This window comes from Theropithecus gelada, chromosome 5 (assembly GCF_003255815.1).
Source record: "Theropithecus gelada isolate Dixy chromosome 5, Tgel_1.0, whole genome shotgun sequence".
Lineage (NCBI taxonomy): Eukaryota > Metazoa > Chordata > Mammalia > Primates > Cercopithecidae > Theropithecus > Theropithecus gelada.
Genome location: NC_037672.1, coordinates 53,776,081 through 53,801,123, shown reverse-complemented (window position 1 = coordinate 53,801,123; position 25,043 = coordinate 53,776,081). Strand labels below are relative to the sequence as shown.

The 25,043-nt window shown below is 39.0% G+C and overlaps 1 protein-coding gene across 1 annotated transcript in view; it reads left to right on the top strand.

Moving 5' to 3' along the window:
* The window catches only part of PKD2 (polycystin 2, transient receptor potential cation channel), a 70,783-nt gene extending 46,011 nt beyond the window's left edge, over positions 1–24,772 (top strand). The window contains exons 8-15 of the mRNA XM_025385094.1: positions 3,564–3,745; positions 5,417–5,537; positions 9,426–9,524; positions 12,442–12,563; positions 12,825–12,942; positions 14,960–15,123; positions 21,781–21,928; positions 22,433–24,772. Coding sequence (XP_025240879.1) covers positions 3,564–3,745; positions 5,417–5,537; positions 9,426–9,524; positions 12,442–12,563; positions 12,825–12,942; positions 14,960–15,123; positions 21,781–21,928; positions 22,433–22,669 — 1,191 coding nt within the window. The 3' untranslated portion in view covers positions 22,670–24,772. The remainder of the gene's footprint in view (positions 1–3,563; positions 3,746–5,416; positions 5,538–9,425; positions 9,525–12,441; positions 12,564–12,824; positions 12,943–14,959; positions 15,124–21,780; positions 21,929–22,432) is intronic.
* The last annotated feature ends 271 nt before the right edge of the window (positions 24,773–25,043 follow it).

Genomic DNA, 25,043 nt, shown 5'->3' with positions numbered 1-25,043 from the left:
TTACTTGGTTTTGAGACAGGGTCTCACTCTGCCACCCAGGCTGGAGTGCAGTGGTATGATGACAGCTCATTGCATCCTCAACTTCCCAGGTTCGAGCGATCCTCCTACCTCATCCTCCGAAGTCACTGGGACTACAGGCATGTGCCACTATATCCAGCTAATTTTTAAATTTTTCTGTAGAGACAAGGTCTCACTATGTTGCCCAGGCTGGTCTTGAATTCCTGGGTTCAAGTAATCCTCCCACTTCTGCCTCCCAAAGTGCTGGGATTATAGGCATGAGCCACCATACCAGGCCTTATATTTTACATATGAAGTAAACTATTGAGACTCATATGATCATTCCTCTCACTGTCAATGATATACTTCTCCTGCTATCTGAATTAGTGCAAGATCGGTCCCTATAGGTTTTGTTTAACAAATGCAGTAAGAGGCCTTTCAGTGTGTTAGCTGGGCCTGGGGCCCGGGGCTGCTCTGATACAGAGGCAGGTCTGAGTTTTACCTGATATGAGATGAACAGGTGAAGGAAAAGGAACTCAGAGAGAGGGAAGGATCAGGTGGAGGGAAGGGGAGAGTTGCTGCACTTGGAAGTGCTTGCTGGAAGGAATCGCCTCTTTTCCAGGTAGAGGCTGTAAGGGAAGCTTTACCTAGAATTAAGGTTGGAATAGACACTGCTTCCAAATAGTTCCTTCCTCACTCATTTCCTTATCGTCTCAAGACATAATGTGCATTTCCATGTGTGTGAAAGGTTATGACATTTCATATACAATGAGCCTCAATTCTGGAGATGGAGGAAATTTCAATAATTCTCAGGCAGCAGCTGCCATCCCGTCACCAGCACAGGCTCTGATTGTGCCGTCCAGATGTAACTACTAGCCACGTGTGCCTATTTAAATTCACATTTAAATTAATTAAGCTTAAATACCATTAAAAATGCAGTTCCTTGGTCCTACTGGCCACACGTTAAGTGTTCAGTGGCTATATGTGGCTACTCTCTAGGACAATGGAAATGTAGAACATCTCCATCATCACAGAACGTTCTCTTGAACAGCACTGTTCTAGAAGGTACTTACCCATTATGTACTTTCCTGAGTTGGCATTCATACCTAGAAGGCCTGAGGTTTATCAAAAGGCATAGATCCAGAGCAGGCATGGTGGCTCATGCCTGTAATGCCAGCATTTTGGGAGGCCAAGGTAGGCGAGTCCTCTGAGCCCAGGAGTTCAAGACCAGCCTGGGCAACATGGCAAAACCTCATCTCTATTAAAAATACAAAACTTAGCTGGGGGTGGTGGCACTTGCCTGTAGTCCTAGCTACTTGGGAGGCTGAGGCGGGAGGATTGCTTGAATCCAGAAGGCAGAGGTTGCAGTGAGCCAAGACTGCGCCACTGCATTCCAGCCTGGGCAACAAAGTGAGACCCTGTCTCAAAACAAAAAAAAAATGCATAGACTTTATCCTGTATTTCTCATGCTATTTATTTATTGACATGCTTGTTCAAGAGAAACCATCACTAAAGCACAAAACCTTGATTGCAACATAGTAATAATAATAGTAATAATAATCAAATAGCAAAAATAATGATAGTAATAAGAATGTTCTGTGGTGATGGAAATGTTCCATATTTCCATTGTCCTAGGCAGTAGCCACTAGCCACGTATAGGCATGGAACACTTAACATATGGCTAGTGGGACCAAGGGACTGAATTTTTAATTGTATTTAATCTTAATTAATTTGAATTTGAATTTAAATAGCTGCACATGTTTGGATAGCACAGTCAGAGCCTGTGCTAGTGACAGGATGGCAGGTGCTGCCTGAGAATTACTGAAGTTTCCTTGATTATTATTAGTTTAATAATAATAATCAAGATAGTAATAATAATCAAGATCTCAGCTGGGCACAGTGGCTCATGCACTTTGCGAGGCTGAGGCGGGCGGATCACCTGAGGTTGGGTTTGAGACCAGCCTGGCCAAGATGGTGAAACCCTGTCCCTACTAAAAATACAAAAAAAAAAATTAGCTGGGTGTGGTGGCATGTGCCTGTGATCCCAGCTACTTGGGAGTCTGAGGCAGGAGAATCACTTGAACCCAGGAAGCGGAGGTTGCAGTGAGCTGAATTGTGCCACTGCACTCCAGCCTGGGCAACAGAGCAACACTTAGTCTCAAAAAAAAAAAAAAAAAAAAAAAAGATCTCAAATGCATTGGGATTGTATTAAGTAATGTGATTACAGCAATCCTCAAAAAATATTTCACTGGCCAGAAACAATGTATAACAGACCTTTAAGTAAACTTCTAGAGATTTACCTGCAACATGTGTCTCAGGCTGTTGTGTTTTATTTAGTGCTTCTCTTGGAAATGTCTTGCCCCTCCGTACTTTATCATTAAGGTCGTTAAGGCGGGGATCATGACTCCACTTCTAATATCTCATCATGTGCTCTTCCACTGAGGCTTCTACCTAAAGCTACACAATCTGGGCAGCCATCCTCAGTGCCTTATCTACCAACATGCTCAATATGGCTTTGTAGTCAGGCAGAGCATGGTTCACTACCAACATGCTCAATATGGCTTTGCAGGGTTCACTGTCTACCAATAGGGTTCACTATCTACCAACATGCTCAATATGGCTTTGCAGTCAGGCAGAGCAGGCTTTGCAGTTCAGGCAGAGCAGCTGGCTGCAGGCTCCAGCTGACTCCTGGGGATAGAATGCCAGTATTTCAGACATTGCAGAGATTTGAGGCAATGTACATAAAGCCCTCCACACATAACTGATGCACAACAAATGACAATATTATGCAACAAGAATTTCCTGGGGGGTTTTATAATTAATTTTTATTTGTGTGGAGTTTTTTTCACTCTCTTTTACTTTAATCATTTCTGGGGGGAAAGCATCACTAGTCACAGTTCATGGCAGCCTCGACCTCCCAGGTTCAAGCAACCCTCCCACCTCAGCCTCCTAAGTAGCTAAAACCACAGGTGTGTGTCACCACACCTGACTAATTTATTTTTATTGTTTAGTGAAACAGAATCTTGCTGTATTGTGCAGGCTGATCTTAAAGTCCTGGGCTCAAGCGATCCTCCTGCCTCAGTCTCCCAAAGTGCCAGGATTATAGATGTGAGCCACTGCAGTCAGCCTTTTTTTTTTTTAATTGTAGTGATACACACAGCATAAAACCTACAATTTTAACCATGTTTAAGTGTACAATTCAGTGGCATTAAGTACATTCACAGTGTTGTGCAACCATCACCATTATGCGTTTTCATTATTCTAAACTGAAACTTTGTATCTATTAAACACTGACTCCCAATTCCCCCCAGTCCCTGGTAACCTCCATTCTACTTTCTGTCACTATGAGTTTGACTATTCTAAGTACCTCATGTAAGTGGAATCATACAGTGTTTGTCCTTCTGTGTCAGGCTTATTTCACTTTACATAATGTTTTCAAGGTTCATCCATGTTGTACCGTGTCAGAATTTAATTTCTTTTCAGAATGAAATAATGTTTTATTATGTACAGTCACACCACTTTGTTTATCCATTCATCTATTGATCAGTCTTCTCTCTCTTTTACAGCTTTTCAAATTCATCAATTTTAACAGGACCATGAGCCAGCTCTCGACAACCATGTCTCGATGTGCCAAAGACCTGTTTGGCTTTGCTATTATGTTCTTCATTATTTTCCTAGCATATGCTCAGTTGGCATACCTTGTCTTTGGCACTCAGGTCGATGACTTCAGTACTTTCCAAGAGTGTATGTAAGTATATATGAAATTAAGAAGAAAAATTTAATCAGAGTTGTCACTGCTTCTCAAGAATAAATCTTCATATGAGGTTGCTATATGACCACCAAGTATTTAAAACTAGTTATTTTAAATAAGAATTAATTACCTTTTCCCAAAACATTGATCTACCAATGCAAAGAAGACGATGCTTAAGATAGCAGCCCAAAGTAGTAAGATACAGTTAACAGCCATAGGAAACCAACACTGTTCTAAAGACTGAGGTTTTCTTTGCACCAAATGCAGATGGTAGCTTCTAGAAGGCTGTTTGCCTATATTCTTACTCCTGCTGAATATTGTTGCCATATATTTAGAACTTCAAGTTATTTTCTAAGGAAAAAAGCAAGATATTTCTAATATTCTAGGGTAAACTCAGACCAGTACAAGAATTTTCAGGTTTTTTTCCAAAGATCCCAAATGTGAAATAACAAAAAGCAGCCAATGTCAGATTTCTATGCCATTTAGAAAGGAGTTAGTTTAAAAAGGAATGGAAGTGATAGAGTTTCGTGCATAGATATCTCTAATTAATATTGCTGTTGATAAAAGCGATTTTACTAAGACCCAGCACTGACAACACTTAGCCACTTTGACCTCATTTTAAGTACATGTCAGAATATTGGATCTTTGAGCACAAACCATTTTGGGTTTTGGGTGGGAGTTGTTGTTTTGTTTTGTTTTTGAGGCGGGGTCTTGCTCTGTTGCCCAGGCTGGAGTGCAGTGGTGTGATCATAGCTCACTGCAGCCTTGAACTCAGCTGCCTCAGCCTGCTGAGTGGCTGGGACTACAGGTGTATGCCACCATGCCTGGCCAAGTTTTTACATTTTTTTATGAGAATGGATCTCCCTGTGTTGCCCAGGGTGGTACTGAACTCCGGGACTCACACTATCCTCTCACCTCAGCTTCCAAAAGTGCTGGGATTACAGGCATGAGCCACCACACCAGGCCCTTTTCTTTTTTTTAAAGAAATTTTTAACTTTAGACCCAGGGTGACTGTTGTCAAGGTTTAGAGTTAACATGTTTTACCTAGATTATGTGTTGAATTGTTATAGCCAATTGCTTTATAAGTTATTGAATAATAATTGTATTTTCTTTTTTTGTTGTTGTTATTTTTGCTTTTTGAGATGGAGTCTCGTTCCATCCCCCAGGCTGGAGTGCAGTGGTGCAGTCTCAGCTCACTGCAACCTCTGCCTCACGGGTTCAAGCGATTCTCCTGCCTCAACCTCCCGAATAGCTGAGATTACGAGTGCCCGCCACCACGCCCAGCTAATTTTTGTATTTTTAGTATAGACGGGGTTTCACCATGTTGGCCAGGCTGGTCTGGGATTCCTGACCTCGTGATCCGGCCGCCTCGGCCTCCCAAAGTGCTGGGATTACAGACGTGATCCACTGCACCCGGCCTGTATTTTCTTTTTAACCAAATGGAAATAACCTCTGTAGCATGAAAGCATTTTATTATTATTGCAGAAGGCTTTAATTGCTGATATAAGTAGCAAGACTTTTTAAATGGGATTGACAATTTTCTGTTATTTGGCAGCTACCTATACTGCTAAAAAGGTCCAAAAATATGAAATCATCTTTAAGAAATGTTGCATCTACTACTGGACATTCTTTGTTTTTGTATTGTGGTGTTTTGTTTTATTTTTATAGCTTCACTCAATTCCGTATCATTTTGGGCGATATCAACTTTGCAGAGATTGAGGAAGCTAATCGAGTTTTGGGACCAATTTATTTCACTACATTTGTGTTCTTTATGTTCTTCATTCTTTTGGTATGTACATTTTTATTTATAGTGAGGTTCAATTTAAACTTCATATTCATAAATCCTTGTCTTCTCTTTTCTCTCACACTCTATGTCCTATCATTTTTAAATACTCAGGAAGTAGAAAAACGTGTGGATGTTGGAAAACTTGTTTTCCTTTTATTCACAGTTTTAAGACTTATATCAAATACCTTTTCCGTGGTCTTTCATTGATCCGTATATATGTGTCTATTCAATGCAAAAAAAATTAGATCTTTTCCATGGTCTTTCATTTCTCTCTATATATGTATCCATTTGACGCAAAAAAGAAATTAGATCAAATACAAATTTATAAAGATACCTAAAATAGTGCTTTGCCTAAAAAGTAGAACATGCTTACATGCTTTTTAAACATGTGTCAGCACTTTTGTAATCACTTGCTAGCATGACTTTTCTCTCTTCTGTTCTTTTTAAAAAATAAGAACTGAAAAGCAAGCTAGATCTAGGATGTCAAGAGTAATAGTTGAGTGAATCATCGCATGTCAAAGTTAGGATATTCTGTTTTAAATTATTTATATCCCATTCATCTAGAGACTGCCTACAGAGAATATTCAGATAATTAAGTTTAAAACTAAATGTGACAATGAATGGAAATTACATTAAAATTATTTTCAAAAATAATTTGATTCTCTTGATTTGGTGCAAATGAACATTTTTAATGTTTTTGCCCTAAGTTAATTAAGATTTTTTTTAAGGTGTTTTGTTTTTTTTCTTAACATTTATGTATTCACTTGTCTACTGAGAAGGTGTTAAGCCAGCTTAATTTAGGCGGTATTTTTCATCTAAACACTAACAGTCATCTTAAGAACAATTTTCTTAAGAAAATAACATTTTTTCATTTCAGTAAATTGTGTAAAGATCCCTTGAGGAAGGTTGAGTGATCACATTTTCAGCAATTCAGTGTAATAACTCTAACGTCAGTCCAGGTATTACTGGTTAAGTGTATGGTATTTATTGATTGGGTATTAGATGTACTGTATTAATTTCCTATTTTTTTAACTATTTTTTTTCTGGGGAGACACAGCCTCTGGTGTAAAACAAAGGCATGTTCCCTAGCTGTACTTTAACAGGACTGAAAAGGTCAGGAATATTATTCAAGTCCATATGTGTCTTGCTGTATGCATGGATTATGGCTCGTGTTTAAACTTACACCTCTTAAGCTTCTTCTTCCTATCATATATTAAAGAAAACAATAGAGAGAAGAATAAGCCTTTGTTACTCTACTGTTGATAGTACTTTGGATTCTAGAGTACCTGAATCTCTACTAAGAAAGCAAAAACCAGGAATTGAGAGTCCTGCACCAGACCCTTCAGTTGATCTCAGGCCACCTAGTTTTCTCCGTTTATCAATCTGCCAAACAAAGGATGGATAGAATCGTGGCAACTGGAAATGCTCAAATGTGGAGTTGTTTGAATGTGGTCCTTTAGTAGGCAGCCGTCTTACCAGATCTAGAGTATTCAGTCATCTTACCAGATCAGTCACCAGAACATGACAAGAAGCTCTTAGTTTCTATCTTTATACTAAAATTGTTTTTTGGATGACGGCACAAAAAAGAATTGCTCTCCTAGCACCTCCCAGAGATATAGATGGATGGATGGATGGATGGATGGATGGATGGATGGATGGATGGATGGATGGATGGATGGATGGATGGATACATACATACATACATACATACATACACACACACACATAAATAGCTACATAGATAGAAGTCTACTTTCAATACACACCTGTCTTTTAAGAAAATGACAAGCTGAGCATAGGGTTAGCCACCTTTCTGAGCTGATTGCCTGGTGTTAGTTTATTGCCCCTGTTTAACAAGAAGGCACAGTGTGGCTCATGAAGTGGCTCAACTGAACCAGGATAACCCCACTCTTCCCCACATCAACAGGAAAGACATCCTGGTACAGGTGTCCATCTGATAATTAAGCGAACCTTGGGAGACCGGATGGAGAGGAGGGTGAGCTTCCTCTTCCCACACCTTCAAGAGCCTTTCTCAAGCACTTTCTATTTTTTGAAATCTCTTTAGAGGTCCCAGCCTTTGATCCATTTCAATTAAGATATTGGCATGCATTAGTTAATAGCCACTTGGAAGCAAAACTAGAACATTAGATCCCTGAGTTGGAAGAGAGAAGGGAGAAGATGTTACTTGGACTGCAGTTATCTGCACTTGGAATTGAGCATTTAGTCAAAAACTTACATGTATTCTATATTATATTCTCATTTCTGCTACAGAATTGTAAACAATATTCTTCCTTAATACAGAGGTTAATAGCCAACTAAAATAAGAGCGTTCTCATTTGTTCATTTCTCAACCATTTAATAAGTATTTACTGAGCCACTATATCCATGTGTGTATATATAAAACATATATATACACACATATAATATATATTATATATACATATGTATATATAATCTATATATAATATGTACTGTATAATACACCTTGTAGTGTTTTTTGTGGATTGTGTACTATGAGGTAGTATGTTAGATACTGCCAGTACCAGGGTAAGGAAAACAGCCTGATTCGGCCTTAAGAAGATTCCTCAGACTTGGGGGAAAACAGACATTATCAAATAGAAATACTTGCAAACCACGGTTATGTGTTAAAAAGGAAAAACAAAGGAAGAGCATGTAAAAAAAGTGGGGGGACCTGATCTCCTGGATACAGTGCTTTGAGAAAGTCTGTTGTTGGAAATGCAGACCATTACTACTGGGGAAGAGAAAGATCAGAAAAATGAACTCACCATTACCAAATAGTAATAGTAGCTGTCAATTAGGTAGCACTTACCTGCATCAGGACCTGTCCTGAGCACTTTACATAGATTGTCTCACTAACCAGCCCAACAAATATGTAAGGGAGATACTATTATTTTTCCCATTTTATTAATGTAAAACAAATAATTCTTTAAAATTAGACTGAGAAAAGTGAAGCGACAATCTTAGCAGTGCTAGGACTGAAACCCGAGTTTGCTTGACTCCAAAGCCTATCTCTCTTCCAGAAACTTTCTTTACTATCTTCCTACTAGGCCTGCTGTATTCCTATTTGCAACAGCCTTTTAAACTCTTCAACCTGTAAATTTCATATATGATTATATAAAAAAGCTTGGAATAAGCCTACAGTTCTACTTATCTGTGTTAACCGTTGAAATTTGAAGAGCTTTTTAGAATTCTATACCCTCCAGTAGTGTATGTAAAAGTTTCTAAATATAGAGAACATAGGTAAGCAAAAATAATATTAAATAAAATAATCTCACCATTCATAGGTAAATATACTAATATTTTGTTGTATTTTATTCTTGTATCTTTTCACAAAGTATATCACAAAATTTTTCCTGTGGCATGACTTAAGGGAGAAAATAATCTTCCCAAAACATGTGGCAGCAAAACTGTTAATTTATGACATCAGGCCGTGCACAGTGGCTCACGCCTGCAATCCCGGTACTTTGGGAAGCCGAGGCGGGCAGATCACTGGAGGCCAGGAGTTCGAGACCAGCCTGACCAACATGGTGAAGCTCCGTCTCTACTAAAAATGCAACAGTTAGCCAGGCGTAGTGGCACATGCCTGTAATCCCAGCTACTCAGGAGGCTGAGACTCAAGAATTGCTTGAACTCAGGAGGCAGAGGTTGCAGTGAGCTGAGATCACACCCCTGCAGTCCAGCCTAGGCAATATAGTGATATTCTTGTCTCAAAAAGAAAAGTGTTTTTTAGTAAATAAATATTAATTTATGTCTTCATAAAGCACTCAGGAAAAAAAAAAGGATAAACAAAAAGACGTGTCAGTTTTTTTATTGATATTTCCAAATTATGTTTCTTCCTTTAATTTTTGCCCTCCTTTCATTTACAAACAGAATATGTTTTTGGCCATCATCAATGATACTTACTCTGAAGTGAAATCTGACTTGGCACAGCAGAAAGCTGAAATGGAACTCTCAGATCTTATCAGAAAGGTAGGAAAAGCCTTAATTCTCAGAATTCTTCTGTTTCTGACATAAAATGAGCATTGTCTCAGCCAGATTTTCAAATCAACATTGATCCACTGAAATTGTTGAAATAATACATCGCTATATTTCAGGAATAATTTAAATGTTCCCTATCTTGGAGTCTTGATGGATGTACTGCTATCTTGAATTTTAATTCTGGGAATCCTTTTGTGTCCTGGAATTAAATTTTCAATAATCTTTTGACACTTTAAGAGCTGAGCTGAAGGTTCATTACCTTTATTATTTTGACATCTGCTCTAGCTGGCTCTCACTTCAGGATCCTGAGTTGAGAATAAACTAGAAGGGAAGATTACCTAAAGGAATTCCCACCTCTTCTATCTCAATTACCATTAAAAAAAAAAAAAAAAAGTTTTAGAGGAAAATACTTAGTAGTTCACCCTTTACCCTTGACCTTCTGTGGCAGTTTTAAAATAAGCAAAGGAAAAGATTCATGAATTCAGGTCCTAGCCTGGGGCCTGAGAACTTTCACTTATGCACCGTCTCAGGAAGGGTTTCATTGTTAAATAGAAGGGCAGGACAGGAAAGTTGGGCCTCTTTGTTCTTCTCAATGTAACTTCTTTATTTGGTTTAAAGTATCAAACGTATACAGCAACAAATAACCACATTTAAAATACACAGTTTGTTTCCCAACATCATTTTGCTAAGCCATAGTGACTCCTGAACTAATTTTTTTTTTTATTGCCAAGCCTTAGGATTATGTTATCTGTGATTTATGTTGCGATAGAAAAGCCTCTTAAAACAAAGTCCTTGGGATGGGACCTAAGAGTCACATTATCTTGATTCTGCATAACAGTTGCTTACATGTTAGCAAATCTCCAGTGTGTATGCAAGCACTCCTCATTTGGCACAATTCTGATACACACAAACTTCGGTTACCCCAGTTTTGTTATGTGACACCACCTTCAACAACACAGTTCACATTTCAGTTATCACAGGATATTAACTGTGAGTAACAGCACAAAGTACAAACTCCACTGCTCGCTCTTCAGTGTGTTGATCAGTTACCTGAGTAACAGATGTGCAGGCTGAGCAGGCTCACTGGCAACAAGAGCAAAACTCCGTCTCAAAAAAAAAAAAAAAGAAAAGAAAAGAAAAAGAGAATGGGCTAGCAAAGAAATGAATAATGGTAACCCTGGAAGTGAAATTCAAAACAGAGTAATGGATTTATAGAAGAAATAGCTGAGTGAAGAAGAAACGGGAGTGTTGACACTGCGATCATTCAAGATATCCAGATATGGAACCAGAAGAACTTAGGGCACGTCTATCAACTTGAATGAGGAAAATAGGTGTGACAAAACGGATGAAGATGTCTTGAGGAAATGATGCCTGCAAAAAAACTTCGCATTAAGGGAACTCTTATTAGAGATAATTCACAATAATGAAAATCCAAAAGAAAAAATGTTGGGGCTGGACATGGTGGCTCACTCCTATAATCCCAGCACTTTTGAGAGGCCAAGGTGGGTGGATCACTTGAGGCCAGGAAGTCGAGACAAGCCTGATCAACATGGTGAAACCCCGTCTCTATTAAAAATACAAAAATGAGCCAGACGTGATGGTGCACACCTGTAATCTCAGCTACTCAAGTGGCTGAGGCATGAGAATCACTTGACAACCAGGGAGGCGGAGGTTGCCGTAAGCCGAGATTGCACCCCTGCAATCCAGCCAGGGTGACAGAGTAAGACTGTGTCTATGTTGGAAGCTGATCCACATTTAAGAAGGAATATGACAATTCACTAATGCATAGAAAAGAAGTTCACTCCACACATTGTAAAGTGTACAATGTAATATTATCCAATGAAAACAAGGCAAGTGCTATTTAAACTACTCTGGATACATTTTTTACAAAGAAATAAAACACTTTAGTTTTTAATGTTTCTAATGTTTTATATTTTAGTGTATTAAATTAATATTAGTTTTCTTCTTTTTTAAACTCCCTATACATTTATAACTGACACTAAGGGAGTGTTTAATGTTTTGATTAAAAGTTTTATAGATCACAGAACAATTGTAATTCTTCCCACTGATTATTCAGATCATTTGGCACAATTTCAGCCTGCATGGTCACCTACAGTGCTGCACTATGTGCAAAGCAAGGTCAGGTCTGAAGTTTGCTAGTGAAAAATCCTTGGCCAGGGGCAGTGGCTCACGTCTAGCACTTTGGGAGGCCGAGGCAGGCGGATCGCTTGAGCTCAGGAGTTCGACACCAGCCTGGGCAACATGGTGAGACCCTATCTCTACAAAAAAAAAAAAAATACCCAGGCGTGGTGACTCACACCTGTAGTCCCAGCTACTTGTTGGGGGCTGAGTTGGGAGGATCACTTGAGCTCAGGAGGTCGAAACTGCAGTGAGCCAGAGTCATGCCGCTGCACTCCTGCCTGGGTGACAGAGTGAGACCCTGTCTCAAAAAAAGGGAAAATACTCATCTACATTTCACTGGGTTTTTTATTTGTTTGTTTATACACACTTAAGGAAATTACTGTCTAGAAGATAGATAATATAAAATATAAAGACACAATTCATGATTCGAGTTTCTTAGTATTCGTAAGAACGGTTACACAGTCCTTTATGCTCTGAGGCAGACAGCTATAGCATATATAGTAATTTTTGTTTCTATCACATAAACTTGAATACACGTATGAGTTCTTCATGACTTACTGAAAGACCCTGACTTTTTCCATGTAACTCTTCCACAAGTGTTTTATGGAAAATTGGATACATTAACTATTCATTCATCCAGCACATACTTGTTGAATGGCCAGTGTACACCAGGCTTATAGTAGTTACTACTGTGAATGGAAAGTAAAACAAATGCAAAAGGAGAATACACTAAACCAAGTGTTTTATTTTTTTCTCTCTCTGATAGGGCTACCATAAAGCTTTGGTGAAACTAAAACTGAAAAAAAACACTGTAGATGACATTTCAGAGAGTCTGCGGCAAGGGGGAGGCAAGTTAAACTTTGACGAACTTCGACAAGATCTCAAAGGGTAAGAATCATGCTTCCTGAGGTTCTGAAAAATTCCTGCTTCTAAAGATAAATTCCTGATGATAAGGGTATTTCTAGCCCAACTGCTCATAGAGATACTTTTTTTTTTTTCCCCAGAGGCAGGTATCTTTCTAGAACATGTTATAAGAGGAAAACTTGCCCCCATTTGGCGATTTCTCCTTTCCTCCTGCATTTTGATGTCTCTGTGTTTAGGGTGAACTGGGTACAAGAATAATTTTATCTGTATCCTCTCTAATTTCAGGAAGGGCCATACTGATGCAGAGATTGAGGCAATATTCACAAAGTACGACCAAGATGGAGACCAAGAACTAACCGAACATGAACATCAGCAGATGAGAGATGACTTGGAGAAAGAGAGGGTGGGTCTGGTTTAGGAGAACAGGATTTGATTTGCTACCTACAACACTACAGATGTATCAAACACTATAGAAGTAATAGGTTATTGAGTCTCTTGCCCATCCCCACCACGTTCTCTTTCTGTCTCAGTCAATTTATGTGTTAGTACCCTGTTTATTCCAGAAAGAATATATAACACAATTATGTATAAAAATGGATGGTTAGCATGATATAAAAAAGTCAAAATGAAAAGCAAGCAAAACAAAAGTAAAAATAATAGATTATTAATGAAGCTTAAAATGCATTCATAAAAACACATATGCTTATTAAGATTGGGCTACAAACTGGGCCCTAAGCTTGCTGGTAATCAGCTTGAAAAGAGAAGCCTGATTAGCTGCAGAGTCCACAATTTCCATGAGAGTGAAGAAAACGAAAAAGGACTTACCAAGAGATATGAAATTATTCTGGTTATTTAGTGGCTATTTAAATTGTTAACTTTTTTTTTCCTTTTTGAGATAGAGTCTTGCTCCCTGGCTGGAGTGCAGTGGCGCAGTCTTGACTCACTGCAACCTCCGCCTCCCAGGTTCAAGCGATTCTCTTGCCTCAGCCTCCCAAGTAGCTAGGACTTCAGGCACGTGCCACCATGCCTGGCTAATTTTTGTATTTATAGTAGACACGGGGTTTCACCATGTTGGCCAGGATGGTCTCAAACTCCTGACCACAAGCAGTCCGCCCGCCTTGTCCTCCCAAAGTGGTGGGATTACAGGCGAGAGCCACTGTGCCTTTCCTAAATTATTAACATTTATAATAAAATAAAATTAGCAACTGCCTTCCATTTGAATACTTTTTACAAAATAGTTAAAAGTAAACATAAGTGGGCTTTTATAATCAGAAAAAAAATAATTCAAAGCTTTACCATTAACTTTCAAAAATAAATGGTTAAACAGCAACAACAAAAATCTGTGGTAACTGAGGTACAGAGAACACAGATGAATGTAATTACAAAAGCCACTTTCCTGTGAGGGGATGTCTAGAACAGTGGTTTCTAAATGCCGCTCCATAGAACAGTGCTAGTAGGTGACGGACTTCTCCAGTCACAGTGAAATTTAAGCATAAAGATAATGAGGAAAATTTTTACAAGGCTATATTTAGACACAGTTCTTATTCTGACATTACATCCTTCCTACTTTGGAGCTATCGAATGTATTATCTTTTATGAAAAGAAGAAGATACAGGTTGAGCATCCCTAACCCAAATATGTGAGTCTGAAATGCTCCAGAATCTAAAACTTCTTGAGCACCAACATGATGCTCAAAGGTCATGCTTAAAGGAAATGCTCTCATTGGAGCAGTTTGGATTTTGGGTTTTCAGATTAGGGATGATGAACCAGTAAGTATAATGCAAACATTCCAAAATATTTTTGAAAATCCCAAATCCAAAACACTTCTGGTCCTAAGCATTTCAAATAAGGGATACTCAACCTATAATATATTTCTTCATTTCTTTATTTATTTTATTATTGTTTTAAGATGGCTCATGGCCCACTGTAGCCTCAAACTCCTAGGCTCAAGTGATCTTCCAACCTCAGCCTCCCAGGTAGCTGGGACTGTAGGCATGCATCACCATGCCTGGATAATTTTTTTTTAATTTTTTTGTGGAGACAGGGTCTCACTTTGCTGCCCAGGCCAGTCTCGAACTTCTGGCTTCAAGCAATCCTCCTGCCTCAGCCTCCCAAAGTGTTAGGATTACAGGTGTGACCACTATGCCTGGCCCATATTTCTTCATTTAGTTTTTTTTTTTTTTTTTGCCTGTTGTGTTTTTAAATGTTCTTTCTTGTTCAAACAAAAAGTGGGCTACTCCTTGCTGTTTGTTAAATTTGCCAATCTATGAAACTGAAAAATGCAGAATTCCCAGCGTGGTGTTAAATACAAAGAAATCCCAGGCAAATGGCACACACCCAGTTGTTTGCCCAAGCCCTTGGAGACGCTTCTGTGGGGTCTCATTGTTCTGCTCCTCACTCAGTGACTCCTTGTTCTTCAGGAGGACCTGGATTTGGATCACAGTTCTTTACCACGTCCCATGAGCAGCCGAAGTTTCCCTCGAAGCCTGGATGACTCTGAGGAGGATGACGATGAAGACAGCGGACATAGCTCCAGAAGGAGGGGAAGCATTTCTAGTGGCGTTTCTTATGAAGAGTTTCAAGTGTAAGTATAAATGAATTGGCAGAATTTACATTGACAAGATCCACATGAGACCAGGCAGTTTCCCTCATCTCTCTGAATTCAGTCCTTTCCATTATTAATCATCCAGCTTTTAAAAATAACTTGTATTGGCCGGCACAGTGGCTCATGCCTGTAATTCCACCACTTTGGGAGGCCAAGGTGGTTAGATCATGACGTCAGAAGTTCGAGACCAGCCTGGCCAACGTAGTGAAACCCTGTCTCTACTAAAAATACAAAAAATTAGCTGGGCATGGTGGTGGGCACCTGTAATCTTAGCTACTTAGGAGGCTGAGGCAGGAGAATCATGAACCCGGGAGGCAGAGGTTGCAGCGAGCTGAGATTGCGCCACTGCACACCAGCCCAAGTGACAGTGCAAGACTCTGTCTCCAAAAAAAAAAAAAAAAAAAAAACTTGTCAATTGGTGTTTTGTCTCTTACATAATATGTTTATTATAGGAATTAGCAAATAAGAGCAAAAGAAAACATTAACATTTCCCATATTTCCACCAATGAAAAATGTTTATTAATATATCAGTGTTTGTGTCTCTATTTGCATGTGTTTATCAATGTTTTTATATATTTTTATGGCCTAACATATGGTTTGTCCTGGAGAATGTTCCTTGTGCATTTGAGAAGAGTGAATATTCTGCTGTTGTTGAATGGAGTGTTCTGTAGATGTTTGTTAGGTCTAGTTTGTTTATAGTTTTATTCAAGTCTCCCATTTCCTGGTTGATCTTCTGCCTAGATGTTGTATTCATGTTTGAAAGTGGGGTATTAAAGTCTCCAAGTATTATTAGTTGGAGTTCATCCCTTCTATTCCGTAAGGTTTTGCTTTGTGTATTTTGGAACTCTGTTGCTGGGTGCATACATATTTATAACTAATATATCTTCCTAATGTATTGACTATTTTCTCTCTCAACTTGATGAGGCTAAAGAAAAAAAAGAATTGACCCTTTTTTCATTCCAAGATGTTATCCACTTTATCTCTAGTAAAATTCTTTGTTTTAAGGTATTTTTTGTTTGATATTACTATAGCCACTCCAGCTTTCTTTTGGTTGCTGTTTGCATGATAAATCTTTTTCCAGCCTTTTACTTTAAACTTATTTATATCTTTGAGTCTAAAATATGTCTCTCCTGTAGACAGTATATAATTGGATCTTATCTTTTTATCCACTTTGACAATTTCTGTTTTTTGATTAGATTGCTCAATCTATTCATTTAATGTTATCATTGATTTAGTTGATTTCTGTCTGCTATTTTATTTTTTGTTTTCTAGCTTATGTCTTTTTTGTTCCTCTTTTACTGCTTTCTTGTACATTAAGTGAAATTTTCCAGTATAACATTTAAATCCTTTTAATGATTTTTCACTTTTTTTTTTAGTCATTTTCTTAGGAGTTGCTGTAAGACTTGATTTATACAATTAACTTATGAAAAATTACTTCAGATATATATTAACTGAATCCAGTGAGATATAGAAATATCATTTCTATTTAGCTTTTTTCTCTTCCCTCTTTTTGTGCTATATATTCATCTATCTATATGTATATAGTCATCTATATATGTTGCAAATCACATTGTTACAATAATATTACATTTTTATAACAGTGTGTAATATATAGTATATAGTTTTATATCTCTTAAATTGAGAGAAGAGAAAGTATATATTTTTAAATTTGTGTATTAACCTACTGTTTTTTACCATTTCTAATTCTCTTCTTTTGCTCCTCTGGATTCAAGTTATCATCTGTTGTCATTCTCTTTCTCCAGTACAGCTTTTCTACTGCCTACCTCCTATTATTGTCAAAGATACTACATTTCTATTATAGACCTTCAGATCCAACTACGTACATATTTTTACACAATTGCTTTTTAAATCAAAGGAGTTAAGGAACAAAAGGAGAAATATACGTATATACTATGTTTTATACCTACACAATTATCTTTACCAGTGTTCTTTGTCTTTTCATGTGGATTCTGATTACTATCTGGAGTCACTTGCTTTCAGCTTAAAGAATTTCCTTTAGTATTTTTTGTAAAGCCGGTTTGCTAGCAATGAATTCTTTCATTTTTGTTATCTGAGAATGTTTTTCTTTCTCCTTCATTTCCTCTGACCTGTATTGTTTCTGATGAGAAGACAGCTGCTAATTTTACTGCGGTCCCCTTGTACATGATGGCTCAATTTTCTCGCACTGCTTTCAATATTTTTTTGGTTTTATCTTTCAGTATTTTTACTGATATGTCTGGGTATAAATCTCTGAATTCATCCTACTTGGAAAGTGTTTTTTCTGCTTCTCTCACTTTCTCTTCTCCTTTGGGACCCCCATTATGCCTATGCTTAAGGGCATCACACATATTTATCTTACACTCTGTTGATTTGTCATCATTTTTTTCCCTCTCTGTTCTTCAGATTGCATAGTCTGTGTTGATCTGTCTTTAAGTTCACTGATTTGTTCTTCTGTCAGCTTGCTCAAATCTTTGTTGAGCTCCTCTACTTATTTATTTATGTATTTATTTATTTATAGAGACAGGGTCTCACTCCATAACCCAGGCTGGAGTACGGTGGTGTCATCATGGCTGTCTACAGCCTGAACACCTGGGCTCAAATGATCCTCCTGCCTCAACCTCCCAAGTAGCTAGGACTACAGGCACATGCTGCCATGCCTGGCTAATTTAAAAAAAAAAAAAAATTTGTAGAGATGGCATCTTGTTAATGTTGTCCAGGTTGGTCTGAAACTCCTGGCCTCAAGTGATCCTCCCACCTCGGCCTCCCAAAGTGCTGGAATCACAGGTATGAGCCACTGCACTTAGCCTGAACTTTTTATTTATTACACTTTTCAACTCCAGAATTTGTATTTGGTTCTTTTTAACAATCTCTATCTTTTTATTCTGTTTGATGATATCCTGTATTTGACAAGACAATGTTATCATAGCTTCCTTTTTTTTTAAGAGATGGGGTCTCTCTCTGTCACCCAGGCTGCAGTGCAGTGGCATGATCGTAGCTCACTGCAGCCTCAAACTCCTGAGCTCAAGCAACCCTCCCACCTCAGCCTCCCAAGTACCTGAGACTATAGGCATGAGCCACTGTACCCAGCTAATTTTTATTTTTTGTAGAGATGGGGTCTAAGTTGCCCAGGCTGGTCTCAAACTCCCAGGCTCAAGTGATCCTCCCTGCTCAGCCTCCCAAAGTTCTGGGATTACAGGCATGAGCTGCTGGACCCAGCCTGCTTTATTTCTTTAACCATGATGGGGTTTTTTATTATTTGTTTGTATCAATCTCTTTGAGTATATTTATAATAGGTACCTTCAGGTCTTTGTCTGCTAAGTCTTATATCTGAGCCCTCTCAAAGACAGTTTCAGTTGTCTTTTTTTTTTCTTGTGTATGGGAACATTTTCCTGTTTGTGTGTGTGTGTGTGTTGTGTGTGTGTTTTGTTGTTGTTGTTAAAGATTGGACATGTTAGATAATATATTGTAGGAGCTCTGTATAGTGATTCCCATTTCTCCCCAGGACTTGTTTTTATTGCTGTTTGCTTGTTTACTTTTTCATACAGTCTGTTTCCCCACAGTGTCTGCCTCTGACATTATTCCTTAGAGGGTGCAGCTGTGGCTGTGTACATAGTCACTCTGGGAAGACAGTGGTTTTAGCAGGGTACTCATTGACTTTCTCTGACCTCTCTGTTGTACCTTCTGCCTCTGTGGGTATTAGACCCAGTTATTACATTTCATTGTTTACTGATTGGTCTATTGTTTTCAAAAATGCCTTAGGATATAATTTGCTCCACAGTCTGATCCACTTAAATTCAGGCCTCTTTGCAGGGCTAGTTTTCGAGGCCAGTCATGTTTATTTGTTTGTTTGTTTGTTTTTGAAACAGAGTCTCACTCTGTTGCCCAGGCTAGAATGTAGTGATGCAATCTCAGCTCACTGCAGCCTCAACCTCTCAGGCCCAAGAAATCTTCCCACCTTAGCTTCTCAAGTAGCTAGGACTACACACCACCATGCCCGGTTAATTTCTGTATTTTTTATAGAGACGGGGTTTCACCATGTTGCCCCAGCTGGTCTCAAACTCCTGAGTTCAAGCAATCCACCCACCTCAGCCTCACAAAGGGCTGGGATTACAGACATGCACCACCATGCCTGGCCCCTGAGGCCAGTCTTTAACCGTCTTCTTAGCTGTCTCTTTCCCTGGTTCTCTCCAGTGAACTAGCAGGTAACTTGTTGATCTCATGAGGCTACCAGATTCCTCCTAAATGCTTATCCACACAATCTCCATTGTTTTCAAGAGCATCCTTAGTCTTTAATTTCCTCACACTTTATTCCAAATAAAGTCAGTTCACTTGAAGACAGCTCTGTATTCCTATGACCTGTGTCTCCCCATGAGCAAAACTGTGCCACTGCTTTACAGAGCCAGGGACAGTGGCCCACCTCTCTGTGACATCCTGCTTTATGAACAAGTCAATGGGCTCAGATGGCAGCCTCTGATTTTCTCACCTTGCTTCTTCTGGCATGGAAACTCTACCTTATAAGTGGGAACTGAGTGGAAGAGAGCCCCATACCTCTTAGCCACTCTTACCAGGATTAGAACCTCTGCAACATGTATTTAAGAATGGGAGCAGGCTGGCTACAGTGGCTCACGCCTGTAATCCTAGCACTTTGGGAGGTCAAGGCGGGAGGATTGCTTGAGCCAGGAGTTCAGGACCAGCCTGTGCAACATGGTGAGACCCTCATCTCTACAAGAAATAGAAAAATTAACTGGATGTAGTTGTGCATACCTGTAATCCCAGCTACTTGGGAGACTGAAGTGGGAGAATTGCCTGAACCTGGGAGGCAGAGGTTGCAGTGAGTCAAGATTGCACCATTGCACTCCAGCCTGGGCAAACCTGTCTCAAAAAAAAAAAAGAGTAGGAACATTGAGGCTGGGCATGGTGGCTCATGCCTTTATTCCTAGCACTATGGGATGCCAAGGCAGGGGTATCACTTGATGTTAGGAGTTCAAGACCAACCTGGGCAATATAGTGAGACTTTGTCTCTATTTAAAGAAAAAAAGCTTTAAAAAACTTTTTTTAAACAAGAGTGAGAAAGCCGGGCACAGTGGCTCACGTGCACTTTGGAAGACCAAGGCAGGCGGATCGCCTGAAGTCAGGAGTTCGAGATCAACCTGGCCAACCTAGTGAAACCCCATCTCTACTTAAAAAATACAAAAATTAGCTGGGCATGGTGGCGCACACCTGTAGTCCCAGCTACTCAGGAGGCTGAGGCAGGAGAATCGCTTGAACCTGCGAGGCAGAAGTTGCAGTGAGCCAAGATCGCGCCATTGCACTCCAGCCTGGGTGTCTCAAAAAAAAAGAAAAAGAGTGGAAATGTTAGGATGAGACATGCTGGCAGCCTGCCCCTCCCTGGGAGATACTGTAGCCCTGGACTAGAAGCTGGGGGAGGAGGGAGCCCTGTGCCCTTAGCTGCACCCATGTGAAGTTGTGCTTCTATCACATGAGCTGGGGACAGGAGAGAAGGCTCAGATTATGGCTTCAATGCCACAGAATCTCTTCATACTAACATTTAGTAGATTTTCTTGAATAAATGCTTTTTCATTTGCTGTATGCCCTTTAAAGTTTCTAGAAATTTTAAATATTTGAGTTTTTAAAAATAATTTTCAACAGTTACAGTTGTTCCACTAAAGGGAGAGTCTACAGAACCCTCTTGCCACCATTGCAGAGGTTGTCTTCAGCTTACAGTTTTTGAAAGTATTTGTATACATTTTTTTAAGTTCAAAATAATAGAATTATAAGTGAACATGCTGTTTTCATACTGTTTTTCAAGCTTTATTTAACATGTTGTGAACCTAATTCTATTTCATTAAATAGTCTGCCACAGTATGATGTCTGATGTCTCCTTAGAATTTTATTGTATGGATGAACAATGATTATTTAATTTCCTATCAGTTGTTGGGTGTTTGTCTGTTTTTGTTTTTGCTTTTGAGATTGGGTCTCACTCTGTCACCCAGGCTGGAGTGCAGGAGTGTGGTGGAATGATCACAGCTCACTGCAGCCTCAACCTCCCAAGGCTCAGGTGATCCTTCCACCTCAGCCTCCCAGGTAGCTGGGAGTACAGGCACATGCCACCATGCCCACCTGTTTTTTAGAATTTTTAGAGATGAAGTTTTGCCATCCTGCCCAGGCTGGCTCAAACTCCTGGCCTCAAGCAATCTGCCCACTTCCGCCTCCCACAGTGCCAGGATTACAGGCATGAGCCACCATGCCCCACCCCCACATTGGTTGTTTGATGTAGCCATTTTTCAGTGATCCGCTATTAAGAGGCAGCACTCTTTTATAGCCAAAAATTACACATAAACTTATAAAATTTTCCTTTAGAAAATGTTCTAAAAATGGAATGTCTAAATAAAGGGTTAGGCGTACATTCTTAAGACTTCTGATATGCACTGACTTGCAGGAAAGTTGTTCCAGTTAACACTTCCACCAGCGGCATCCGAGAGTTTATCTGTAAAGCTTGAGACAATTTAGAAAGTGTTTCAAATGATTGTGTTGCTTAAGAAAAAAATCTTAGCACTTCCATTCGAAAAGCCAATGGGGCTGAAAAGACAATGAATGACAAGCGCTTTGTCCCTCTGTACTGTGTTTTCCTTGCAGCCTGGTGAGACGAGTGGACCGGATGGAGCATTCCATCGGCAGCATAGTGTCCAAGATCGACGCTGTGATCGTGAAGCTGGAGATTATGGAGCGAGCCAAACTGAAGAGGAGGGAGGTGCTGGGAAGGCTGCTGGATGGGGTGGCCGAGGTCAGTAGTCATGAGCTGAAAACACCACTGCTGAGCATGGTGTTATTAATGAAAACATATGTTGGTGACAGTTGTATTTGAAGTATTAAAGAAGAGTAAAAAAAAAAATTGACATTTATAGAAATTCACAATGATGTTTCCATTTACTCTCATTTTCAGATATTTTTTTTCTCTCTGAAACAGAAACACTCTTTCTATAAGATATCTTTCTATAAAACATCAAGGTAGTCTTATTGTCTAACGCTTACGCTGGGATGTTTATCTTCATAACTACAGGTTAAATTATAATCTGGAGGTGTTACCTTCTTAATACTCCATATGCTAATGGTCCTGCCTTCACTGCAGGGTAGAATTAAATGAAAAATTACTCCAGCAACTCTGAGATTTGCTATTATATGCTGTAAATCTCCAGCCTTACCAAACTGCACATTATTTGGTCCCTGGACTTCCTAACGCATTTCCTTCTACTGCCCCCAACACCCTGGTTTATTTTTCCCTTTCTAGGATGAAAGGCTGGGTCGTGACAGTGAAATCCACAGGGAACAGATGGAACGGCTAGTGCGTGAAGAGTTGGAACGCTGGGAATCCGATGATGCAGCTTCCCAGATCAGTCATGGTTTAGGCACGCCAGTGGGACTAAATGGTCAACCTCGCCCCAGAAGCTCCCGCCCGTCTTCCTCCCAGTCTACCGAAGGCATGGAAGGTGCAGGTGGAAATGGGAGTTCTAATGTCCACGTATGATATGTGTGTGTTAGTATGTGTGTTTCTAATAAGTGAGGAAGCGGCTGTCCTGAGTTGCTGTAACAAGCATACTATTTATATGCCCTGACCACCACAGGATGCAAGTCTTTGTGACCGATTGCTAACCTTCTGCACTTTAATTTATTTTATATAAACTTTACCCATGGTTCAAAGGTTTTTTTTCTTTTTCTCATATAAGAAATCTAGGTGTAAATATTGAGTACAGAAAAAAAAATCTTCGTGAAGTGTATTGAGTGGTACGCCCAGTTGCCACCATGCCTGAGTCTTCTCAGTTGACAATGAAGTAGCCTTTTAAAGCTAGAAAACTGTCAAAGGGCTTCTGAGTTTCATTTCCAGTCACAAAAATCAGTATTGTTATTTTTTTCCAAGTGTGTGAAGGAGAATGGGGCATTCCTTTCCACTCTGGCATAGTTCATGAGCTTAATACATAGTTTTGTTTTAAGAAAGGAGCCTTTTATTTCAACTACCTTCCTGGGGTAAACTTTTCTAAAAGATAAAATGGAGCAGAACTCCAAATCATTGAATGGGTATGTAGTCATTAGGATAGAATCTGTGTGAATGGTTAAGATGAATGTTAAATACTATGCTTTTTTGTAAGTTTATCATATCTGATGTCTGTGGGACTACCTGTGTCACTTAATTTTTACATTATTTTGGCTCTAATTTGAATAAGCTGAGTAAAACCACCAAAGGTCAATTATAGGATAAAATGGCATCTCTAACCATAACACAGGAGAACTGGAGGGAGCCCTAAGTTGTCACTAAGTTTAATTTCTTTTAATGGTTAGTTTAGCATAAAGATTGATCTACATGTTCTTTTTCCCATGTGGCTCTACTCATTTGCAACTGAATTTAATGTTATAACGAATCTAGTAAGAACAAGTTACTAAATTTTTAGTATGCACTGAAAGTTTTAATTCAACAAGTATGTTCATTTTAAGCAAAATCTTAAGAAAGTTTTGAAATCCATAAAGCATTTGGTTTTAAACTATTTTAAGAATATAGTACTCGGTCAGGTATGATGGCTCACGCCTGTAATCCCAGCCCTTTGGGAGGCCGAGGCAGGCGAATCACTTGAGCCCAGGAGTTTAAGACCAACGTGGGCAATGTGGTGAAACCCCATCTCTACAAAAAATGCAAAAATAAAAAATACAGTACTCAAGTATTCTTGATCCTGTGTTTCAAAACTAGAATGTATAATCCAAATGGAGCTCAATCTAATAAGAAAGAGGTTTTGGTATTGAAAGTTCATACATTAGACAGTATCAGCCAAAATTTGAGCTAGCAACACTGTTTTCTTTACGAGAGGGTCCACCCAAATTTATGGGGAGAAATCTATTTCTCAAAAAGAAAATCTTTTACAGAAATGTTGAGTAAGGTGACATTTTGAGAGCTAATAAGCAAAAGAGCATGCAGTGCTGTTGAATAACCCTCACTTGGAGAACCAAGAGAATCCTGTCGTTTAATGCTATATTTTAAATTCACAAGTTGTTCATTTAACTGGTAGAATGTCAGTCCAATCTCCAATGAGAACATGAGCAAATAGGCCTTTCCAGTTTGAAAGTGAAACATACTGGGTTTCTGTTAAGTTTTTTCCTCATGGCTTCATCTCTATCTTTACTTTCTCTTGAATATGCTACACAAAGTTCTTTATTACTACATACTAAAGTTTGCATTCCAGGGATATTGACTGTACATATTTATGTATATGTACCATGTTGTTACATGTAAACAAACTTCAATTTGAAGTGCAGCTATTATGTGGTATCCATGTGTATCGACCATGTGCCATATATCAATTATGGTCACTAGAAAGTCTTTTTATGATACTTTTTATTATACCGTTTTTCATTTCACTTGCAAAATTTCGCAGAATTCCTCCTTTCTACCCATAAATTACATATATTTTTCTTCTTTAGTCATGGAGAATTCCCCCCTCATCTCTTCCCTATTATCTTTCCCTGTGTACTGGTATTATTAAAAAGATGTTACATATGCAGGTCTTTCTCGACAATCAAGAATGTTATTAATGTGTAATACTGAGCACTTTACTTCTCAATAAAAACTTGATATAGTAGCAGATGTGAGAGTTGTCTGTTTTCTAAGTTGTAACAGGTAATGTGCCTTTTATCATGAGACTTTGTTCTCTATGTCCGAAAACGACATTAATTGGCACATTTCTCTGTTTATCACACCAGCTACACATTTCAGGTACCCAATTAGCCTTTAAGCACAGGCTGTCATTTATGGCATTTTTGTTTGTATTTTCCTGAAACAAAGATTCCAGGACAGGTGGTTCATTTGAGAGGTGTAGGCAATAGGGATAGTGGAGTGGCAAAGATGGGGAGTAGAA